Here is a 20,979-nt window from a genome sequence, read left to right as displayed (position 1 = left end):
ATATCTTGGCGATTTGTATTTAGGTTGGTTGCCTCCATTGCCAACAAAAACTACCCGCTGGATAATGTTATTTGGTCAATAGCCTTCAATCTATCGGAGCCGTTATCGATACGGAACATATTAACGTTTTGTTATGCTGATATTGATGTGAAGTTATGTTGTTTGTGATGTTGATGTTCGCGCGTAGCTACTGGATTCCGTTTGACGAGACATTTAACGCTAACGTTAGCAGCTAGCTTGGGCTAGCTGCCTGTGCTGTGTGCTGGTTTCGCCAAGTTTGTTTCATTGCAGCCACGTTAGTTTGCTGCTACACCACACTTCAGCTGATACAGTAGTTTAAACGACACCTCGGGACCACACAAAGCTTCAGAGAATGCTGGCCACGGGAGCAGTGAGTATCTTAATAACAGTGTAATGTGCGGTATTAACCGCCTTAACATACTTTTTGCAATCTTTTCTATCGTTATATGTTGCTTTTGATTGTAATCGTTGATGTCCAACACTGTCTGACAGTATTAGCTACATATATGGAGTATCATGTTCCAACTCTTAATTTAAGTTTTATCATTTTTTTACACCGAGGGAAATATCCAACTCCCAAGACTCCATGTTTAGTTTTTTTATGGTTACACCATTTCATCAATTGGAAATATTGTAGATGTCTTCTGCACCACTTATTCGTATTTCCCCAAATGAAGCTTAAAATAGCTTGTGGCTTTGGACCATGTTTGGCTGCACAGCTTGCAATGGTTGGGTCTCTGACTAAATACATACTTTATCTGACATAACTAGGTGATGGCATAATAATAATTTATGTAGATCTCATAAAAAAACTGCCAATTAATTCCCAGAGACACCAGGATAAAGCTGATATAGTTAAATATATTGATTTTTATAATGCGATTCCATAATGTCAATGTGTCTAGCTGTAACACACATAAGATATGTCATAATAAGTATTGTTATGATAAGCAAAATGGCAGATGATGTCTTTTCTCACACCTTCATATTGACGGTATCCAAAGTTTAATTGCATGGCGATAATGGATGCGTTTGACTGTGTTCCCGTCCTTATCCAGGCTGTTACTAACGTCACAGCTCTGGCCCAGGTAGACCGGGAGAAGATCTACCAATGGATCAATGAGCTGTCCAGTCCGGAGACCAGAGAGAATGCCTTGCTGGAGCTGAGCAAGAAGCGCGAGTCTGTGCCAGACCTGGCCCCAATGCTCTGGCACTCCTGTGGCACGATCGCTGCCCTGTTGCAGGTATGACCCCCCCCCCCCCCCCCCCCCTCCATGTCCCGTCCCTAGCTGTGCCACTTAGTATACATGTGTGTTCATTATATCTGCTGTTGCGTGGCCTTTTTTTAAAGATATAAGTTTAACTGATTTCTGTCATCTTATTTCTTTCTCTTTTTATTAGGAAATCGTGAACATCTATCCATCTATAAACCCGCCTACGCTTACAGCTCACCAGTCTAACAGAGTGTGCAATGCCCTGGCACTGCTGCAGTGTGTTGCCTCACACCCAGAGACACGGTAATAGGGAGTTCTTCAAATGGAAACATTTTTATTTTTATTTTTATTTTTCAATGCTGTTGATGACAGGCTGTCTTCAGAAGCTTCAACCATGTCATGTTACATCCATAGGGCAAAGGCTGTTTTTTTTACCACCACATCTGACAAAATGTACTTTTGTTGAAATCTCAGTCAAATAGTCACCGGCAAACAAGTTCAGTGATACTTGTTTTTAGGTATTTGGATGTTTTTAATGGGACTATAATTTGTCAGTGACTATTAAAGGCAATGCCCCGGAACTTAACGTCTCTATCAGACAGGACACCTGACTCATTTACTTTGTTAGATGTATTTTTTTTTATTGACACAGGAATTAGTCTCACATCCTAGAACTGGGGCTTTTAATCCCTGTTCAGTTAATTGCTTTTAATGTTGATGTAGGTACTTTACATTAGTCTCCTTTGTCAGTAAAATCCATGTCGGTATAAAGGGACTGTGCAGCTTACCTCTGATATTTACTTTGTATAAGAGTCTGGTCACGTTGATTCTAAAATGCTTTACTTCTTTGTCCCTTCACCAGGTCGGCCTTTCTTGCCGCTCACATCCCTCTTTTCCTTTACCCCTTTCTGCACACTGTGAGCAAAACACGTCCGTTTGAGTACCTGCGACTTACCAGCCTCGGAGTTATAGGTACGCTTCCCTCCTGCTCATGGGTTTGCATTTCTCGAATGATGGTTCTTTCCATTAAAACGGTGTCGGCGTTATTCTCACCGAGCTGTGTTTCTGTGTTTACGGCAGGTGCTCTGGTCAAAACGGACGAACAAGAAGTGATTAACTTCCTCCTCACCACCGAAATCATCCCGCTGTGTCTCCGCATCATGGAATCAGGGAGTGAGCTCTCCAAGACGGTACTGAAACTGTTCCGGCTGCTTTTCATACGGTCCTCTAACTGACCTGTACCCTAACATGACTGTTGGTATGCAGTAATTGATAAATCCTGCGTCATCTCTCCCAACCTGCTGCTTTTTATTTAGAAATATGAGCTTTTACAGCTGCTGTAGTGCTCATTTCACCGTCTTTCTTTTTTTACTCTTTTCATATGTTTCTATGTTCCTGTACCTCATGGGGTTGTGATGTGGGCTAACATTCTTCCCTTCCTTTTGTCTGGCAGGTTGCTACTTTTATACTGCAGAAGATCTTGTTGGATGACACAGGGCTGGCCTATATATGTCAGACGTATGAACGCTTCTCCCATGTGGCCATGATCCTCGTAAGTGTTTTGAGGAACCTCTGAATTTAGATTCTGAGGCCCTCTGCACAGTGCAACATTGGCCCCAGCAGTCCCCATTGCACATTTACACATACATTATTTTTTTTTGCAGGGCAAAATGGTGCTCCAGCTCTCTAAAGAACCATCAGCTCGCCTGTTGAAGCACGTCGTCCGCTGCTACCTTCGCCTCTCAGACAATCTCAGGTAGAGCAATGTTGAACCGATGCGATACACCGTATGTGCTCACCTGTTTTACCTTCGGCTCTTGATTGGCTGGTAATTTGTGTACGGTAGGTTCAGGTCCCTCATAGGGACGTCACAATATCAGATTTTCAATATAGTTTTATGACACAAATAATAGTGGCCAAAATGAATATATATTTGTGTCTTTTTGTCTCTTTTTGGGCAAATGAATCACACTAAAAATACAAGAGAGGGTCTGTAACCGTAACTGTAGATATAAAATGATTTAACAGGCGCTGGATTATTTACACAATATTATGAAATGTTTATTATTAACATGATGTTTAGATATCACTGTTATCATCAATACCAGTATACAATGATACCCCTACTCCCTTTATGACTCTGGAAACTTCTGACAGGACTGAGAATACGACTAAAGAATTTAACTGTCGGTACTTGCCACTAGGAGGAGCCATTACACAAATCCAGTGTGTGGTGACATGTCGGCCTGGGATCAGAACCTAATGTTTATACACCAATTATTTACTAGACAATGATCTGAAAATGAATTTATGACTTAGGGGATTGTCACGACAGTCACCTATTTCATCATCAGATGAAGTGGATCAGCATCCGTCTGCCCTCCCTAGCTCAGTGTTCTCACAGGAAACGCGGTATTATGTGAAATCAAATAGAATCTGCGCGATGTGTAGATATCAAGGACTCATTCTTAGCGGCCAAAAACGCGATTCTTAGTTTCAGGTGATTTATACACGATCGAAAACACAAATATTATACTTGTATTTCAGTCCTGCTACTAGTACACACTGGGCTTTTTTAAGTCCGCCAATATTTAGTATATCAACCTAATAGGTAAGATATAGCCCATTATAGCTAGTATCCATTTAAGTAGTATTAATAATGCATGTCAGGAAATCATATCGCAGAAGAGAGGTTATAACTGAAATATAGATCTGGGATAATAAGCAGGAGAACCTCCAAAAATAGCTTCTTTTTTTTAAATACGGTGTACCTCTCGCTTCCATTTGGAGCCATGCAACATGAGAAGCTGCCTCTTTTAGAGCCAGACGTTGACGGAGAAGTATATGGTGGTTTTTGTGACACGTGGCATTCTTTTCCTCAGGGCCAGAGAAGCCCTGCGTCAGTGTCTGCCAGACCAGCTGAAAGACAGCACCTTCGCCCAGGTGCTGAAGGACGACACCACCACCAAGCGCTGGCTGGCACAGCTGGTGAAGAACCTGCAGGAGGGCCAAGTCACCGACGCCAGAGGCATCCCGCTGGCTCCGCAGTGATGAGGACGGAGCGTTTGCAGCCGACACAGAAGGACTCTCGTCACCGTCTAGATTTTGTATTTTTGCCCAACGCGGCAGTAAGACAAAAGGGGAAGGACATAATGGAGAAAGATTTGCTTTTTGGATTACACCAGTTGTTGTTGTTGTATTTTTTTCTGCCACTATGTCACTTCCACACATGGTCACTTCTTCACAGCTGAAAATCTTTTTTTTTTCTTTTTTTTTCTTTTTTTAAAGAGCCGGACTGATCGTAGATTTTCAAAGCCGATACTAATAACTGATATTTGAGGAAAAATTAAAACCAATAATGATATATTGGCTGGTATTTGTTTATGTCGCAACATGAAAGATATGTCTGAGTATGATATGTTTTCTGTTTAACAAAATACCTCACTATCAAAACAATATTGTAATAACTGAGTTACAGGAGAAACGTACATTTAACTTGAAATAAGGGAGAAAGCTAACCGCCAAGTGTACGTTAAAATACGGCCTGTAAAACATGAACTGCTGCATTTCACCACACTGCAATTTGTATCTGGATGTCTGTCAGCATATCAGTACTGATGTATCAATGATAGGCTAGTGTCGGTTGTTAATATCAGCTCTACCAATATATCGGTCAGCTCTCGCCTTTCCCCGTTTAACACTGTAACTTTCTGTAACATTCCACTTCACAGTAGGAACTGTTCTTTTTCTTTCTTTTTTTGCTTCTCTCATTTCAAATAAGACTTTTTAATCTTCTGACTAGTTGTGTCTCTTTTTGTTCTTCTTTGGTCTGATTATATGCAGCAGTTTAGCAAAACAGTTGACTTATTTCTGATTAGTTCATTGTGTTAACTGGCTTTGTATATGGCAGTCCAGCAATACTTCAAATGACTTTTAATTGATTAATCAATTGTTTCAACTACGTCTGAGTCTTGGCTCAGCAGCTCAGATGAGCCGTTATTGTCACTAGTGATGTAAATAAAGAACAGCTGTTTTCTTTTTAAGTTGAGGGATATTGCAGTCAGTCATTTTTTTTACACTGGGTCCATTCTTTATCAGTCAGAAGAGAAAGCGGCACACCTGCGCTCACTGAGTGCTCACTCAGAACACTGATGAGCTTTCACCAGTACATTAACAGACCCCCCCCCCCCCCCCCCCAAAGATTCCATTATCCTCACAACTACTGAGATGGACAGCATCCATCGCCAAAAACCCCCTCTGCTCAAGCCTTCCATTTGTGAGCAAACCCGATCCCCGGTAGGAGAAGCTCCTAAGTGTGTTGTGTGTTTCTGTCCGTTTACCTTTCGCGAGGAAAGTATCTAAAGCCGTTCCTTTCAAACGGAGGGGTGCATTAGTACGACTGGTTGGAGGGAAAGTGACGTCGACGTTGCTATTTGTGAGTCAGACGTCCACATTGTCCATATTCACCCATGATTTATTTGCATATTAAAACTATTATCAATGCAGTTTCACGTGCATATTGGACCGTAGAGATATATATCAAGAGTGTAACTAAAAGATTGCCTACCAATCAAGGCTCTGCAGGATGTGGCATACTGCCAAGATCTACAGTGCAGCCCTTTATCGTCCCTGACTCAGACTATTGCAATCTTCTGAGATCAGATTTCAGGATATTAGTTTTTTTTAATATAGGTATTTCTCATTGTTTTATGATTGGGCTCCTTCCCCCCCCTCCCCCCGGCACAGCAAGCCTTCTTTCCAAGAATTGTATTACTCCGTTATCAGTGCTGATAAAGGAACACAAGTCCCTCTGCGGAGCATCAGCGATTACCCAGAGGATGAGGGAGAAAGAACGAGGCGAAGCAGGCTGAGGGGAGTGACCCCCACCAGATGCAGTAGAGGGGGGTCTGCGGATGGCGGAGTGAGGGAGTGGCAGGAAAGGAAGGAAGGCAGTGGGGGGAGGGGGGTAGAGGAGGATGAGGAGGGGCGGGAGCAGAGCGTACCAGCGTGCGGCAGCAGTGACTAGGGAATCAGGTTTCCCAGACCCGGCAGTGAGAGGGGAGGAGGCTGAGCCAGATTTCCCTTAAGACACTCCCAGTCTTTAAAGGCCCTGAGCTCAGCTAACGGTCTCTGAACTCTCCTCGAGTCTGGATCTTAGTGCACAGGGCCAGTGTGACACACACACACACACACATCCCTGAGCCTTCTCTCAGGCCGGCCATCCAGGGTCCTATCCCTCTGTATCTGAGCCCCTCTCTGGGAGAGCCGTCTCCTGAAGAGTACCCACCTCTGGAGGTCTGACTCACAATATCCCCTGTGAGATCTTCACTTTAGGTAAGTAAGGAAAATATATATGTTGTAGTTTGACTGACTCATTCTTTCTTTCTTCAGCTGCGGTTGCATATGGGCTTTGCTGAAGTGATGCTTTTATGTCTCGTATTTCTGCCTCTGGTTCTAATTTGCTGTGCACAGTCCTCCTTCTCCTAGCCAGAGTTATAAATGGATTTTTACTGGACCGGCACTGCCTGTTCACTTGTGTGTGTGGAATTCTTCACATAATTGTGTGCAGGAAAAGGGAAAAAAAAGCAGTCATGAGTTAATATCAGGACACGGATCCCACTGTACAGAGGAAGTAACGTTACGATGTTGGATTAAACAGATTTCAACCTAGACTACACACTAGAAGTACACAAGATAAAAGCACGAAGCTGTTGGTCTTCATGACTGACTTGTTTATTCCCAATGCGCCAGTTAGTCATACTTTGTGTGTGTGTGTGCGTGTGTGGTTGTGTGTGTTTGTGGTCAGTGACTTCCCTGAAGAAGTGGTCTTGTGTGACTCATCTCGCCGAAGGAGAGCGCGCTCCCCATCCAAAACGCATGGCCCCAAAAATAAAACAACATAATGTGACCTAATTGCAGCTCACAAGTCTGCACGTTAAGCATGAAGGAGGGTGTGTTGAACTTTCAGCAGTGAAATAGAATCTGAAAAAAACTGGGATGGGAAATAAGAACGTCTTTGACGTGGCCCTGCAGTGGGAGCACAACAAGTTTATGGAGCACATAGCTGTGGAAAATAAGCCTCATGGTCAGTCAGCCAGTCGGGTTGTTTTTTTCAGTAGGAGTGTGATAATAAATTGTGTGTAACTGCAAAAGCATTCCTTGCATCGCATCAGTCAAGTTGTGGTGAGAACTCTGGCTTCTTTTCTCCTAAACCTGCCAGGGTGGGGCGGGACAGTGGGGGGGTGGGACGGGGGTGTTACAGTGGGTTGTGAAGCACATAGAACCCAAGACTAGATCTTGTTGTTTCAGGAGACAATGAAAGGAAAGGATAGCTGTCAGACAGGAATACAGATATACAGACTCTAGAAAACCTTCCCTTTCCGGAAGTGTTTCATCCGCATTTATCAGCGAGCACCACAGATAGCAGGAGTTTATCGGTTTTACACGATAAGCAGCAGGAGGTCTGCTGCACATTTGTCTCATTGGGTTTGGCACTCCCTCTGTCTTCTAATGTGTCACATTATGAGGGGGTGAGTATATAAGAGGCTGTATGATGATCAGATTGCAAAACACTCTAATGTTATGATTTTGGGCTAAAAGATGACCTGATGACCTGTGTTTACTTTATTTAGGGTTGATTCAGCTGCTAACAAGTCTAAAAGTTAGGTCACATTTTCTGTGATGCCATGTCTGTAATGCATTTCTTTACAAACATACTTATAATGTGTTGTAATCAGCTTGTGGCACAATTGGAGTTCTAAGCACTCCTAAAGATCCATAATGCATTATAACAATCATAGCACATTATAATACTCAGCCATTTGGTTTTTGCAAGAATCATAGTAATTCCCACAGTTGTAATTCATTGTAATTTTTTTTATGATGCATTATAATCATTTCATTACAGTCATTTAGCAGACGCTTTTATCCAAAGCGACTTACAATTCAGACTCTACCCGTACAGCGTAGGCACAGCGACGGGAGCAATTTTGGTCTTGCTGAAGGACACCTCGACATGCGACTAGCGGAGCCGGGGATCGAACCGCCGACCTTCTGATTGAAGGAAAGCCCTGCTATCCACTTAGCCACAGTCTCCTCGATGATAATAACCACTCTTATAATGCATTATAATGTGATTATAAGTAACTCTAATGGGTCATATTTTGGTTTAAGTGACCTGAAAAAAGTAATGGGTCATAACCATATGGATTAGCAGGAATTGAGGACTCCGAGTTGATACAACCTTCTGAGGATTCACAAGCGATTGATGGACATTTACATTTCACTAATAGCGCTGTATGTTAATAATGCATTACAGACATGGCCGTCATAAAACAGCGTCAACGAAAGTCGACAGCCAGGGCGCTTTGAAGCTCACAACATAACATGGTGACCTGGTCACAATGACAATGCTGATGTTAAGCGGGTGTCATATTCACCATGTTAGTTTACTGAGTTATCGTGTTAAAATGAGCTAATTGGCGCTAAACACTAGCTGAGGTGGATGGGAATCTTGTTAGTTTTGCAGGTATTTGGTCATAAACCAAAGTATTCGGACAATATGATTTTTTTGCCAGATGACTGCGGTAGATGAAAGTTAAGGGAATCACCAAAGTCGTTCCAATTCATTCTGAGGGGAACACAACCTGTCTGTATCCAATCTTGTATCAACCTCATTGTGGCGCTGGATTAAAAATCACAGGATACATCCTCTGGAAACCATGAACCACATCATTGTCTCAGAACGAGTGCAGCACACTCACATGCAGTCACATTAAATACAAAAATAAAATCTCTCTTGATTGCACAGACTGCTGAGTGGGTGTGATTTCTCTTTGTCAGCACACAGACTGCAGGAGTTGCTATGCAAAATCCTCTCTGCTTGCACACCATGAATGATTAAAGATGGTGAGAGTGGATTAAGATTTAAATGCTGACTCGCCCTAAAAATACCTTGGCATTTAGGGCCCATGGTCTACTAAATCCTTGCAGATTGTATCCTCGTGTTTTTAATGTTCCTCTCAGGGGTTTGAGCCCAGATCTTACAGTTAAACATAACAGTAATAGATTCCCTTCACCACCCGACTACCCAAATGATCAACAGGGAAGTCCTGTATTATTAAAGGGAACCATGTCCTTCCTAAACAACAACTTCTCCACAGTAAGGTTGAAGCAGGTGTACTGAGGTTTTGTATAACTGTTTCAATTTGCTGAAAGTGTGCTGAGCAAACATTGAATGAACACAGAGCTTTTACAAAATGTATTTTGTTTGGAAACAGGGGAAAGCATCTGGAACAATTCGCCCGCATCTCCTTCTTTTTGGCAACACATTTCCATTGGCATGATTCAAGAATAGCAATGGATCCTGAAGGTTCACGTGAGTAAATGTTATCCGCTGAGACTGAGTAAAGAGAAATTGTGATGATTTTGCACTTTGAATGAAGTTTTAGGATCTAATAGAAGTTGAACTCAGTGTTCGGTCTGTATCTCCTAAATTAATCGGCAATAACAGAACATTTAGTTAAATCTTCTCCCTGGCCTACCAGTTCTGATTGTGTAGTATCTGAGGTATGACATGATCATGACCTTTTTTACATTACATATACATACTTCACATACATATACTAACCCTAACCGTGACTCGGCGCAGGTATCCAAGATGACCCAGATGTCAGGGTGATGATAGCGGGGTCGACTCTGAGAAAAGTCAAGTCAAAATCGTGGAAGAAGCAGCGTCATTTCCGCCTCCTGGAGGACGGCCTGACCATCTGGTACAAGTCCAGATGGGCGGGGAGAGGCCACTCCACGTGTGAGTACCGAAACAGGTGCCCGATATAAACCGATACAAACCGGCCTTAAAGGTCCACAACAACAATGCTTCCTGACCCAACCCAAGCTCAATAAAACCTAAAAACAGAAGTGTATGAAATACAAAGTAAAAACAGCGTAATCCTCCAAACGCTGAACTATTACTTTAACCATCCACACACCGATCATGTCTCAGTCTCAGTTACCGAGGTGGAGGCTGTGCGTGAGGGCCACCAGTCGGAGGTCCTGCTGAGCATCGCTGAGGAGTTCCCCGCTGACGTCTGCTTCACCTTGGTGTTTCACGGCCGCCAAGGCAACCTGGACCTTGTGGCCGACTCGCCGCAGGAAGCCAAGGCCTGGATCCAGGGAGTGCGCAAGCTGATTCACAAGGCTCAAACGATGGATGAGAAGGAGAGGCTGGACCAGTATCCTTTTACTGTAGTAGATTACTCTCCAGCTGATTGTAACGATTTTTGAATGAAGTTCTTTAAATTTGAACTATTTATCCACCTGTGAGCTGGCGTTTCCCTCAGCGTCTGCTCAGGTGGGTCTGGGACTGGTTTCAGAAAGCTGACAAAAACAAAGACGGGAAGATGAATTTCAAAGAGGTGCGGACTCTGCTGAAGATGATGAACGTAGAAATGAATGAGGAACACGCTCTGCATCTCTTCACGGTGAGCTGTCGTTGCTTCTTGGTGAACGCGTTAGCTGCTGCATGGATTGAACCTGTGACTCACTGACCATTAGACCTCCTTCATTCCGTGTTGTCTGACGTTGCATTTTGGTCTGACTAGGTTGTGGAACAGATTTAAGTGTTGCTCAACTCAGTACTTTTCCCCGACTGTTTCCAAACCCAGACACCGTGTATTAAAAACCACCTTTATTTCCACAGATGGCTGACAAGTCGGAGAGTGGCTCTTTGGAAATCGAGCAGTTCGTCCATTTCTATAGGATGCTGACTCAGAGGGATGAAGTGTGGAAGGTGTTCCAGGACTACTCCGGAGATGGAGAGAAGTTAATGTTGGACGAGCTGGAGAACTTGCTGAGCACAGAGCAGCAGGAGGGAGAGCAGAGTTCCCAGCATGCCCAGGAGCTGATTGACCGCTACGAACCATCTGAATCAGGTGAAGATGGCTGTGGCTGACAGCGCTGCGTCTTCATGTATGTCACACATGATACCTGGGGGGGGGGGGCTGGAGCTCAAGAGGAGTTGCCCAGTTGCACAACTGCTATAAAATACACCCACACATGATTGATGCAACATTAGGAATATGCATAAGGTATTCTAATGTTAAATATGTATTCAGCGTTAGAACTTGACTTTTCTAATACCTACGTCATAAATCAAAATATACACAATAGCCGATAGCTATATAGAGTGGTGGCAGTATGACGCACTTTTGTCAGCCAACCCCGGAAGTTAGCATCGCACTGGTTCCCCCTCGACAAAAAGCCAGTGGGATTCTTCAATTGGATTATAGATTTGTGCAGAAAATAAGCTCTGTGGCAAACACGAGTTTATCATACTTATGTTCAAACTACACCACGGCCACACGAGCGTGAGTATACACAACGAGGCTGTGACGACATTCCGTAGTCTCATGTAGATACTTAAAAGCTACTTATTTTATATCGAAGAACAAAATGTTAAAATCTCTTAAACTTGTGTTCGACCTCATTTTAGTCATCTAACCAAAAACCCCATAAAAAAAACAAACACATTGACTTTGAGACAAGGGAAACGGAAGTGGAAAAATACTGACTAATTTCCTGGTTTCAGGAGTTTTCCTGGAGCACTCTATGTCTGTCTGGACAAAAGTAATGGACTGTCCAACCCACTAAAAGACTGTCATCCCTGGAGCCATATCACTAGCAGGGACTTAAGACCTCATTGAACATTTGCAACACACAACACAACGTATGGATGCCTTTCTTTCCAGTCTGCTAATATTTATTAAACTCCTGCACCTCAGCAAAGACTTACACCACGTGACCTGCACTTCTTGATCTGAGACTAGTACTGAAGTCAATAGCCTTTTATCTAGAGTCCTGCTAGATTTAGAAATTTGTTTGGAACTTCAGATTACCCTGGATTGTGCTCTCGTGCAAACACCCATCTTTATCATACACAGCCAAGAAGCAGAGCGCCATGTCATTGGATGGCTTCCAGATGTACCTGTGCTCACGGGAGGGCTCCGTATTTAAACCCGAGCATCGGCAGCTTTACCAGGACATGAGCCAGCCGCTTAGCCACTACTTCATCTCCTCCTCACACAACACCTACCTCCTGGAGGACCAGCTGCGAGGACAGAGCAGCCTGGAGGCATACATCCAGTGAGGACTGCTGCACACACACACATGCAACACAGTTTAGACTTGGTACTTGTTTTAATTGAACCGGAGGTTTGACATTTAAAACAGAGCATACTGAAATTAATTGAATGTACTGATCAGAGATCAGGGAGTTGAACTTTTTGGCTTTGAAAAAAACAATCCTAGACCCGATCACTTCCAAACATTTTTTATCAGGAAGGGTGACATAAAGGGTTTCAGTATTGTATTATTCAATTCTAAAAGTTTGTCCAATTTATATGCAACATACATGTTTACCTGAAACAAAACAATGCAGTTTACTTACGTGTGTGTGTGTGTGTGTGTAGAGCCCTGAAGAGAGGCTGCCGTTGTGTCGAGGTGGACTGCTGGGACGGCAATGACGGGGAACCCGTCGTGTATCATGGTCACACTTTGACTTCTAAGATTCTTTTCAGAGACGTCATTTCGACGCTGAAAGAATACGCCTTCAAGGTGAGCAGCGCTACCAAATTTCACAGAAAACATCTTTCAGCGCTTTCACCTGGCGGTGTCCAGCCGCGCAGACCGCTCAGGTTTTCATTTTAAATGCATAAATGTCTTACCAGAATCCATTTTCCAGTTACAGACCTAACTGTGAACAGTTTGCCTATAAACAGAAGAAATAGTCCCTGTAAAAACTTGGTAGTGTGGTCTGTGGGCTATCCAGTATCTTCATGGCTACTCGGCGCTGAAAGTAATCTTTAAAAAACGTGTTTTCTCCAACCACTGAGAGCAGTTAATAGACCTACTGACAGGACTGTCTGTGTGCCCAGAAAAGTGTGAGGCACACATGGAGCAGTTGGTAACCCTCCCTGCCCCTGGAATCAAATGTACCCCAGCTGACTGACCTACATGGAAAACTACCAGGAACTTCTCACGAGTCTCCACCTCTCTATTTCATCCCGCTGAAACTTTCCTGCTCAACTTTAGAAAGATGCAGTAACTGTCCCGGAGGACCGTGGCTTAATGGAAACTCAATGCAGTGCTTTTACCACTGAGTTTACAGCAGCTGATCAAACTGCAACGTAAATGAGACAGAAAACAGATACAATTTAAAAATAAAGCCACTTATTGTGTCTTCTCTTTCCTGTTTGATAGGCATCGGACTTCCCAGTCATCCTGTCTCTTGAGAACCACTGTGGCGTGGAGCAGCAGACAGTCATGGCCAAGCACCTAAGTCAGATCTTGGGTGACACACTACTGACCACCCTGCTTGATGGGCAGGTCCCTCAACAGCTTCCTTCTCCACAGGTGAGAATCTATTTTGGGGCTCAAGCCCTGAATGTTTTCTCAAAATCCCTGAATCTTTCCGGTTTTTAAACTTTGTTGGTGTCATTTCCTCTCAGTCTCTCTGACCGGACCGGCAAATAACGAGTATTTTGTTTTGAGCTGATAGCAGATGTTACTACAGAGGTGCTGATATGAAGCTTCGGTGAACATTCTGCTTTGAGTCAGTGATTAACCTTTAGCAACGAAAGGTTTTCAGACCATGCCTGATCTGGGGGAAACTTAGGTATCATTAACAATTCAGAGAGTTTGAACGGCCCCGTGTGTGCCTTACTATCCATCTTCCACTCACCCTGAAAGCATAGCCATGGTATAACTTCCAATCTATTTTCCATTAGAGCACTCAGGACAATCAATGCTAACTCGGAGTAATGGCAGATACATGCTACGAGGAATTCCATTGTGGATTTCGGCGATCTAATAGTGGTGCATCGCTTCATTTTGTTAGGAGACGGCAAAGTGCAGGAAGACGGACCACCTTTAGGAGTAGTCTGGGTACCGAAGACAACAAGTACTCAATATCTGTGACGTTTGAGTTCATTGTCAATTTGTCATGCTAGTCTTTTCCCCCGTCGCATCCCTCACTCGGCACATTCAGACAACATTAATGGATTTCTTCATGTAACTGGATTTAATCAAGTCCTCAAATCTACTTCTAAACGAACAGCAAAATGCCGCAAATGAAGTGGAGGCGAGTTATCCCATCCAGCATTGAGACGAACCGCTCTCACCAATCTGTGCCTGTGTTGGTGTTCATCGTAGGAACTGAGGGGGAAAATTCTGCTGAAGGCCAAGAAGATTAGCGGCCCAGGAGACTGTGTCGATGAAACCCTGACAGATGAAATAAGTGATGAGGAAGAGATGGCCAACGAGGATGCTGAGGGCCTGTCACCAGGGGACCCACCTGCTGAGTGTTTGAATGAAACGGGGAAGGTACATACATTTGATACTTTATGATGTTTCTGTAAGATCTCACATCTCAATGTTTTTTTTTTATTCAAGAAACAGGACGATTTGACCATTGCCTAGATATTTTCCTTATAGATAGTGGAAGTGAAGACGACAGAGGATTATATCAAGAGTGAGAGTAAATCAAGACCGATGTGAATGGAGCTTGATTGTAGAGAGAGAGAGAGAGAGAGAGAGAGAGAGAGAGAGAGAGAGACAGGAAGCTGAGGCAGGAAATAAGAGACAGTGAGGCGAGACTGGAGCATAAGGAGGGAGATAGTGAAAAGAAACAGGAAACAGGGATATTTAAAAGGAGACAAATAAAGAAAAACAGCATCCATTGTGCGTCTCCTTATTTGTGGGGAAAAACCTCCGTGTCAGCATTTCCCTGCTGGGCAGTGAGAGATTAACTGGAAGCATTTGTGGCTTTAATGATTTAATTATAGGTGATGGAGGAGAGAGAGGGAATTGTAGTTGTTTAACACAGATTTATTCGCTGCTTTAGAGCTTTGATTCAGCATTATTTAAGGGGACATATTATAATTTATTTGTTTCATACTTGTATTTGGGTTGTCTGCTAGAACATGTTGACATGCTTTAATGTTCAAAAAACACGTTCTTTTTCTCATACTGTCTGAATGAATACACACTGTATTAACCCTCTGGCTGAAACGCTCCATTTGAACACCTGTCTCTTTAAGACCAAAATATGCTGCATCTTTACAGAGGTGCTTCTTAAGCCATGGGTGGTATATTCTAATGAGCCTGCTTAAAAAACACTGACTGGGTTGTCTAATTTCACAGTTTGTGGGTTGGTAGTCACTCCAACTTACAAACAGGATTACTATAAAGACTCAATATTTATATGGCAAATATATAAATAATATATAGCGCTAAATATAGACATAGTTGTGTAATAATAATTGCTCATGGAAACAAACTAAAGACAACATTTGAATATGTCCGCTTCAGAGGATTGAAACAACATGGTGGCTGCTTGTTTACAATAGTTGCTCATTTTCCTGCAGATATTGTAGAAAATACTGAAAACAACTTGATACTGTATGCATCAATTGCATGTGCATGGTTTCTTAAAGTGATGAAATAAGCCAAGGCTCATGAGACAGTTGAGAAGCATAATTCTATCGTGCATGAGGATATTTATTACTGTAGTTGTAGTGGCGGTCTGGTTACATTATAATTATTTCTTTACAATTAAATTCCCAAAGCATTGATTGAGCAGCTCTTACCTCACGGTTATGCAATATTTCAAACAAACAAGTTAAACTAAATAAACTAACTAACTTATTTAAGTCCAGCCATTTGCTATTTTTCTTTTGTGCACAATCTGCTTTTCATTCGTGGCCATCAAGCTTTGGAATACGCTTCCAGCTGAGATTAAAACTTGCACAAACGTTCTTCATCTTTTTCCCATGGTGCAAAAAAAAAAAGAAGAATATTGAGCAACCAGTCATGTAGACATAAATGTGACCGTGATTCAGGTTTTGGTTGTAATTAATTGCACTTTTATAGTTGCACTGGATGAATGTAGCTGTCTCCTTAACACTACGAATACAGCGCTGAAGGCCACTCAGCAGGTTAAATAAGGGCAGATGCTTGAAACATCTTAGTGGGTCCTTTGATGTTGCTGCTAATTTCTTAGCAGGTGCTAGTGATTTATTTACAGAGTTCTTATGTGTTCGATTTTATTTTGTCCATTCGTTTTATGATTATTTTATGGGTATGAATATGTGTTTTTTGCTTTGTTTAATGCATAATGTTCTTTATGAGTGAGTGGCTTCACTGTTTGTCTTTCCCTGTCTTTGTTTAAGGGAGTTCACTACGACACATTCCAATTGATCATCTTGATATGGCCATAAAGTATTCTTAATCATCTTGAATGTGTTGGTATTCATTTGGGGATGTGTGCTTGTAGACTTGCCTTGTAGACTTGCCTTGTAGACTTGCCAACTTAACATTGTTAGTGTGATAGAGAGTGTGTAATGGTGCTCCATGTAAATGCATGTTTTTAGTGTCTGGTGATTGTTCTGTGTGTACCTGCCCAGAAACTGCAGATAAATCATTTCTTCTCATTTTGAGATTAATGTATTTTTTGTGTGTGCATGGTCGTTGTTTAATTAAGACTAATGATAGTTTTGTTTAAACTTGAGACAAATTACAAATTATGTGTTTTTTTATGTATTTTCTTTTGTATTTTGTTGAACTTTATTTTACACGAATAAGTTGTAATTTCATGTTAGTAGTAAAAAAAGAACCAGGTAACTATTATTTAATCACTGGCTTCTAATTTACAGAGTTACATTCGAACCATATGGCCACTTCTCACCATAGATGCTATTAAAGTGATGGGAATATGATTCGATTGTTGACTCATTTAGCTTTTTATTCTCCACTTTCGCAGAAATCCAAGTCCAAACTGTCCAGGGAGCTGTCAGACCTGGTGGTTTACTGCAAGAGTGTGCACTTCCATGGCTTTGAGCATGCTCGTTCACACGCCGAATGCTGTGAGATGTCCTCATTCTCTGAGTCCAAGACCAAGAGGCTTGCTAAGGAAGCAGGTGAACAAGAACACAAGGGAACAATTACATCTTTTTTTATATGTTATCTACGTGTAACAAAGTGTATCTTTCTTTTTACATTATTATATTATTTAGAAGTACGTCTGAGTCGATGGAGGAAGAGTAGATTTCTCTGTGTTCCATAGAAATTGAGTGGCCTAATTCTCTGCAAACCTCTCTTCAGGGACAGATTTTGTGCAGTACAACACGCGGCAGCTGAGCAGGATCTACCCCGGTGGCCTCAGGACTGAATCCTCCAACTACAACCCGCAGGAGATGTGGAATGTGGGCTGCCAGATAGGTGAGGGGAAGGCCGCACCCTGCTGGTTCAATGTAAACGTTGCCTCTAAAATCACCAGTGTCTCCTGTTTCCAATCTTAATACCTCAGTATTCTGACGTCCACAGGCCCTCCAACACGTCAGCATGGGGCTGAAAACATGATTGCATGTAATATTTCAGCCACTTGAGTTGAAGCGCTTTCAGGATCAGAAAGTCAATCATTTGGAATAAATGCCCTATATAGTACATGACAATTTAGGACCGTGGGCATGGATATAGATTTAGTCAGTATCAATTGGCACAGTTTAATTTGCCACACATGAATAGCACTTGCAACTGCAACATTAAATGCTGTCGCTGTATTTTGAACATCTAAGGATTCCTTTTTAAACCCGATTAAATCATCGTTTGACTTTAAATCATGTTGCAAGCTTTAAAACTAGCTTAAATCAAGAAAGATTACTTTTGAACTTAACTTAATGTCACTTTAGTTTTTACTCTAAACGCAGATTTTATTAAATTTGGTGTTTTAAGTTATCAAAACTTAAAACACCAATTTTAAATGTGATCCAATACTAACTTTGAACTGACACTTAAGGAGATTTAACTTTTAAAATGGTAGTAAAAGTATTAGCATCAAAATAAACCTAAAGTACCAAAAGTAAAAGTGCTCATCATACAAAATGAGTAAAAATGACAATATTTGCCTCCAAAATGCAGAAGAGTAGAAGTATAGTGTAGCATAAAGTGGTACTTAAATACTCAAGTACAGTACAATTACCTCGAAATGTTACTTAGGTAAAGTACTTGAGTAAATATACTTAGGAGGTCTGGGTCAGACAGAGCATCACCCAGCAGCTGGAGGAGTTTAACATCACAGATGCTTCCTGTCACGAGGCCTTAAACTGACGCCGTCTGCTCTGGACTTCATCACATGAACTTTGATAGCGAGATTGTAGACTCTGGTTCTGGGAAATCATGTGATGCAGCCAACCAAAAGAAAAAAAAATCATAGTTAATGACATTATCTCCCTTCTGTTTGTTTTTTTTTTCTCCTCCAAAAGTGGCTCTGAACTTCCAGACAGCTGGTCTGGAAATGGATCTGAATGACGGGCTGTTCGGGCAGAACGGCTGCTGCGGCTACGTCCTCAAGCCTGACTTCATGAGAGACGGCAGCACTCAGTTCAGTCCAGAGAAGCCCAAAGAGCGGCAAGGCTACAAACCACTCCGCCTATCCATACAGGTTCAAAACTGCTTGTTGGTTTGAGGTTGCAAACTAAAAAAAAAAAGCAATATTCTTCTATTCTTCTGTGTGCGAGTACAGGGCAGTGGTGTCTGTATCTAATACGCAGATCTGCTTGTGTGTTTACCAGGTGATCAGTGGGCAGCAGCTCCCAAAGGTGAATCAGAAAGAGGGCTCTATTGTAGACCCCCTGGTCAGAGTGGAGATCTATGGGGTGCCACAGGACCAGGCCAAGGAAGAGACCAGTCACATTAACAACAATGGTGAGGGCGTGTCCAGCACTATAAGGATGTGGAGATTAAAAAATAAGGTCGCCTCCCTGTTGGTCATACTCACTCCTCTACTGCCCTCTACCTGCAGGTTTTAACCCAGTGTGGAATGAAACTTTAAACTTTGTCGTCCACGCCCCCGAGCTGGCCCTGGTACGCTTCGAGGTGGAGGACCACGATAAGGCGTCCAGGAACGACTTCATTGGACAGTTCACTCTTCCGTTTACGTGCATCCAAGCAGGTGAGCAGAGATTACAGCACAGTTACAGCTCACTGCAGTGTTTATTAAATATGTAGATTAAATCATATGTTGCCTCAAATACCAGAGGCAGGAGAACCTCTGCCACTCAGTTTGAAAGCTTTCTCTAATCCAAATTCCTCCCGACGTCTTTACTTTCCAGGGTATCGTCACATTCACCTGCTCTCCAAGGATGGAACAGCTATCCCTCCCGCCTCCCTCTTTGTCAACGTCAGCATCTCAGAGTACACATGAGGAAGTCAGATGTGAGAATACGAGGCCAGATGTGGACCACAGTCCTGTGTCCTCATTTGCCTGACGAAGGATGAGAACAGTATGGAAGCCCATTTCCACCAGCAAAAAAACCCCTAGAATTTTGAATTATGAATTTTTCGGACGAAATGATGAGATAGAAAGTCGAAATTATGAGATACTTTAACACAACAGTCGTAGAAGCAGCTCCTCATAGGTTACCCTACATTTGACATATAAATGGATTGTGAGTACATGGAAGACTACTTTAAACGTGGCTTTACAACACATGAAATGCTTCAATCGCTTGCTGTTCCACGTGGGATTCTACTAAGCAAACGCACCCTTGAAAGGATTTTGAGCAAGAAGCAGCTGTGGAGTAGAAAGAATCAAACCGATGTGGCTGAGGTGGCAACCTTCATTGAGCAGCAACTGGAAACATCTGGTCTGTGTCATGGTTACAGATGGATGCAGCAAAAGAGTTGGTGCATTTTTACTTTTTTCCACCAGAAGAAAAACTTTGACTTTTTCTTTTTTTTTTTGCTGACGGAAATGGGCTTCCATAGGACAGCACGTATATAAAGAAGCTAAACAATACTAAACATTCCATAAACCATACCGAAAACCATTCCAAACAGTTTTGCTATGCTTGTTTTTATGTGGTTTTCTTGCTACTACAGTCTTGCTAAAACGGAGCAAAGCAAGCTAAATGTAAACGTTAAGATTATACGATAACAGTGTTATTTTGACCGTCTCTCAAGGGTTTCATCAGTTCGACGTGTATATTATACACATTGCACCTCTAAAATAGCAATCAGTGGGTAATGTGTCAGAAATCAGTTATTTTGTTTCTCAGCGTTATTCACTTCAACAAGACATTTACTTTTTGTAATCGAGAACTCTTTTCAAATAGATTGAATCAGTTAAAGAGAGTCATTATGAAATAGGGTTGATGCATGTCCTTTACCAAATTCACCAAGAAACTAGACCAACTAAACTAAACTAAATTCAACTTTTTATAGAAATATTGCCCTCAGGTTTTTTTAATTGTGTGGGCAATGAGGGAACATGAAGGATGACTGCATGTCTAGAATGTAAAAATATACCCGTCTGCCTTTAAATGTATTGTATATGTGGAAATTACAGTACTCGATATAACTGAAAGTGTAATAACGGAACGTGAAAAAAACAAATATCAGTATTATAAACCTACTATTATGAATTACTCAGAACTTTGCATTATGATGGTTAATCTACGATCAAGTGTCTGCTTGAGTTATTTCTAGTAACTAATGTGCTAATTACACAAGGTAATGTGAGTAATGTAAATGTATGTATATGGTGTCTGTAAATACATGCATTTTCGGAATGAATCAACATTCAGTCATTCCAAAACACTTTTGACTCATTGAAGTTAATTTATTCACTTTAAATATTAAAGTTTTTTAATCACAACCAATATCAAAATACTTTTCACAGAACACACCT

General features: G+C 42.0%; 2 protein-coding genes across 3 annotated transcripts; both read left to right on the top strand.

Annotated features, from left to right (window-relative positions):
* Nucleotides 1-36: 36 nt before the first annotated feature.
* Nucleotides 37-5,267, top strand: cnot9 (CCR4-NOT transcription complex subunit 9). 2 transcript variants are annotated; one of them, XM_079169977.1, is made up of 8 exons: nt 37-391; nt 1,080-1,265; nt 1,423-1,538; nt 2,098-2,207; nt 2,316-2,425; nt 2,689-2,787; nt 2,900-2,991; nt 4,118-5,267. In XM_079169977.1, the coding sequence occupies exons 1-8, from the start codon at nt 374-376 to the stop codon at nt 4,284-4,286; spliced, it is 900 nt and encodes a 299-aa protein (XP_079026103.1). In that variant the 5' UTR covers nt 37-373; the 3' UTR covers nt 4,287-5,267. The 2 variants fall into 2 exon arrangements, with proteins under 2 accessions (XP_079026103.1, XP_079026102.1); XM_079169976.1 differs by having other exon boundaries at nt 2,098-2,425.
* A 1,123-nt stretch (nt 5,268-6,390) lies between these two features.
* Nucleotides 6,391-20,878, top strand: plcd4b (phospholipase C, delta 4b). The gene is made up of 16 exons (XM_079169982.1): nt 6,391-6,569; nt 9,515-9,612; nt 9,886-10,044; nt 10,240-10,468; nt 10,588-10,717; nt 10,936-11,167; nt 12,176-12,377; nt 12,704-12,848; nt 13,494-13,646; nt 14,445-14,615; nt 17,053-17,209; nt 17,394-17,510; nt 18,554-18,732; nt 18,863-18,995; nt 19,093-19,242; nt 19,403-20,878. The coding sequence occupies exons 2-16, from the start codon at nt 9,594-9,596 to the stop codon at nt 19,492-19,494; spliced, it is 2,268 nt and encodes a 755-aa protein (XP_079026108.1). The 5' UTR covers nt 6,391-6,569; nt 9,515-9,593; the 3' UTR covers nt 19,495-20,878.
* The last annotated feature ends 101 nt before the right edge of the window (nt 20,879-20,979 follow it).

Source organism: Pholis gunnellus, assembly GCF_910591455.1.
Source record: "Pholis gunnellus genome assembly, chromosome: 12".
Classification (NCBI taxonomy): domain Eukaryota; kingdom Metazoa; phylum Chordata; class Actinopteri; order Perciformes; family Pholidae; genus Pholis; species Pholis gunnellus.
The sequence above is the reverse complement of the archived record's forward strand: the minus strand, read 5'-3'. Positions and strand labels throughout refer to the sequence as shown.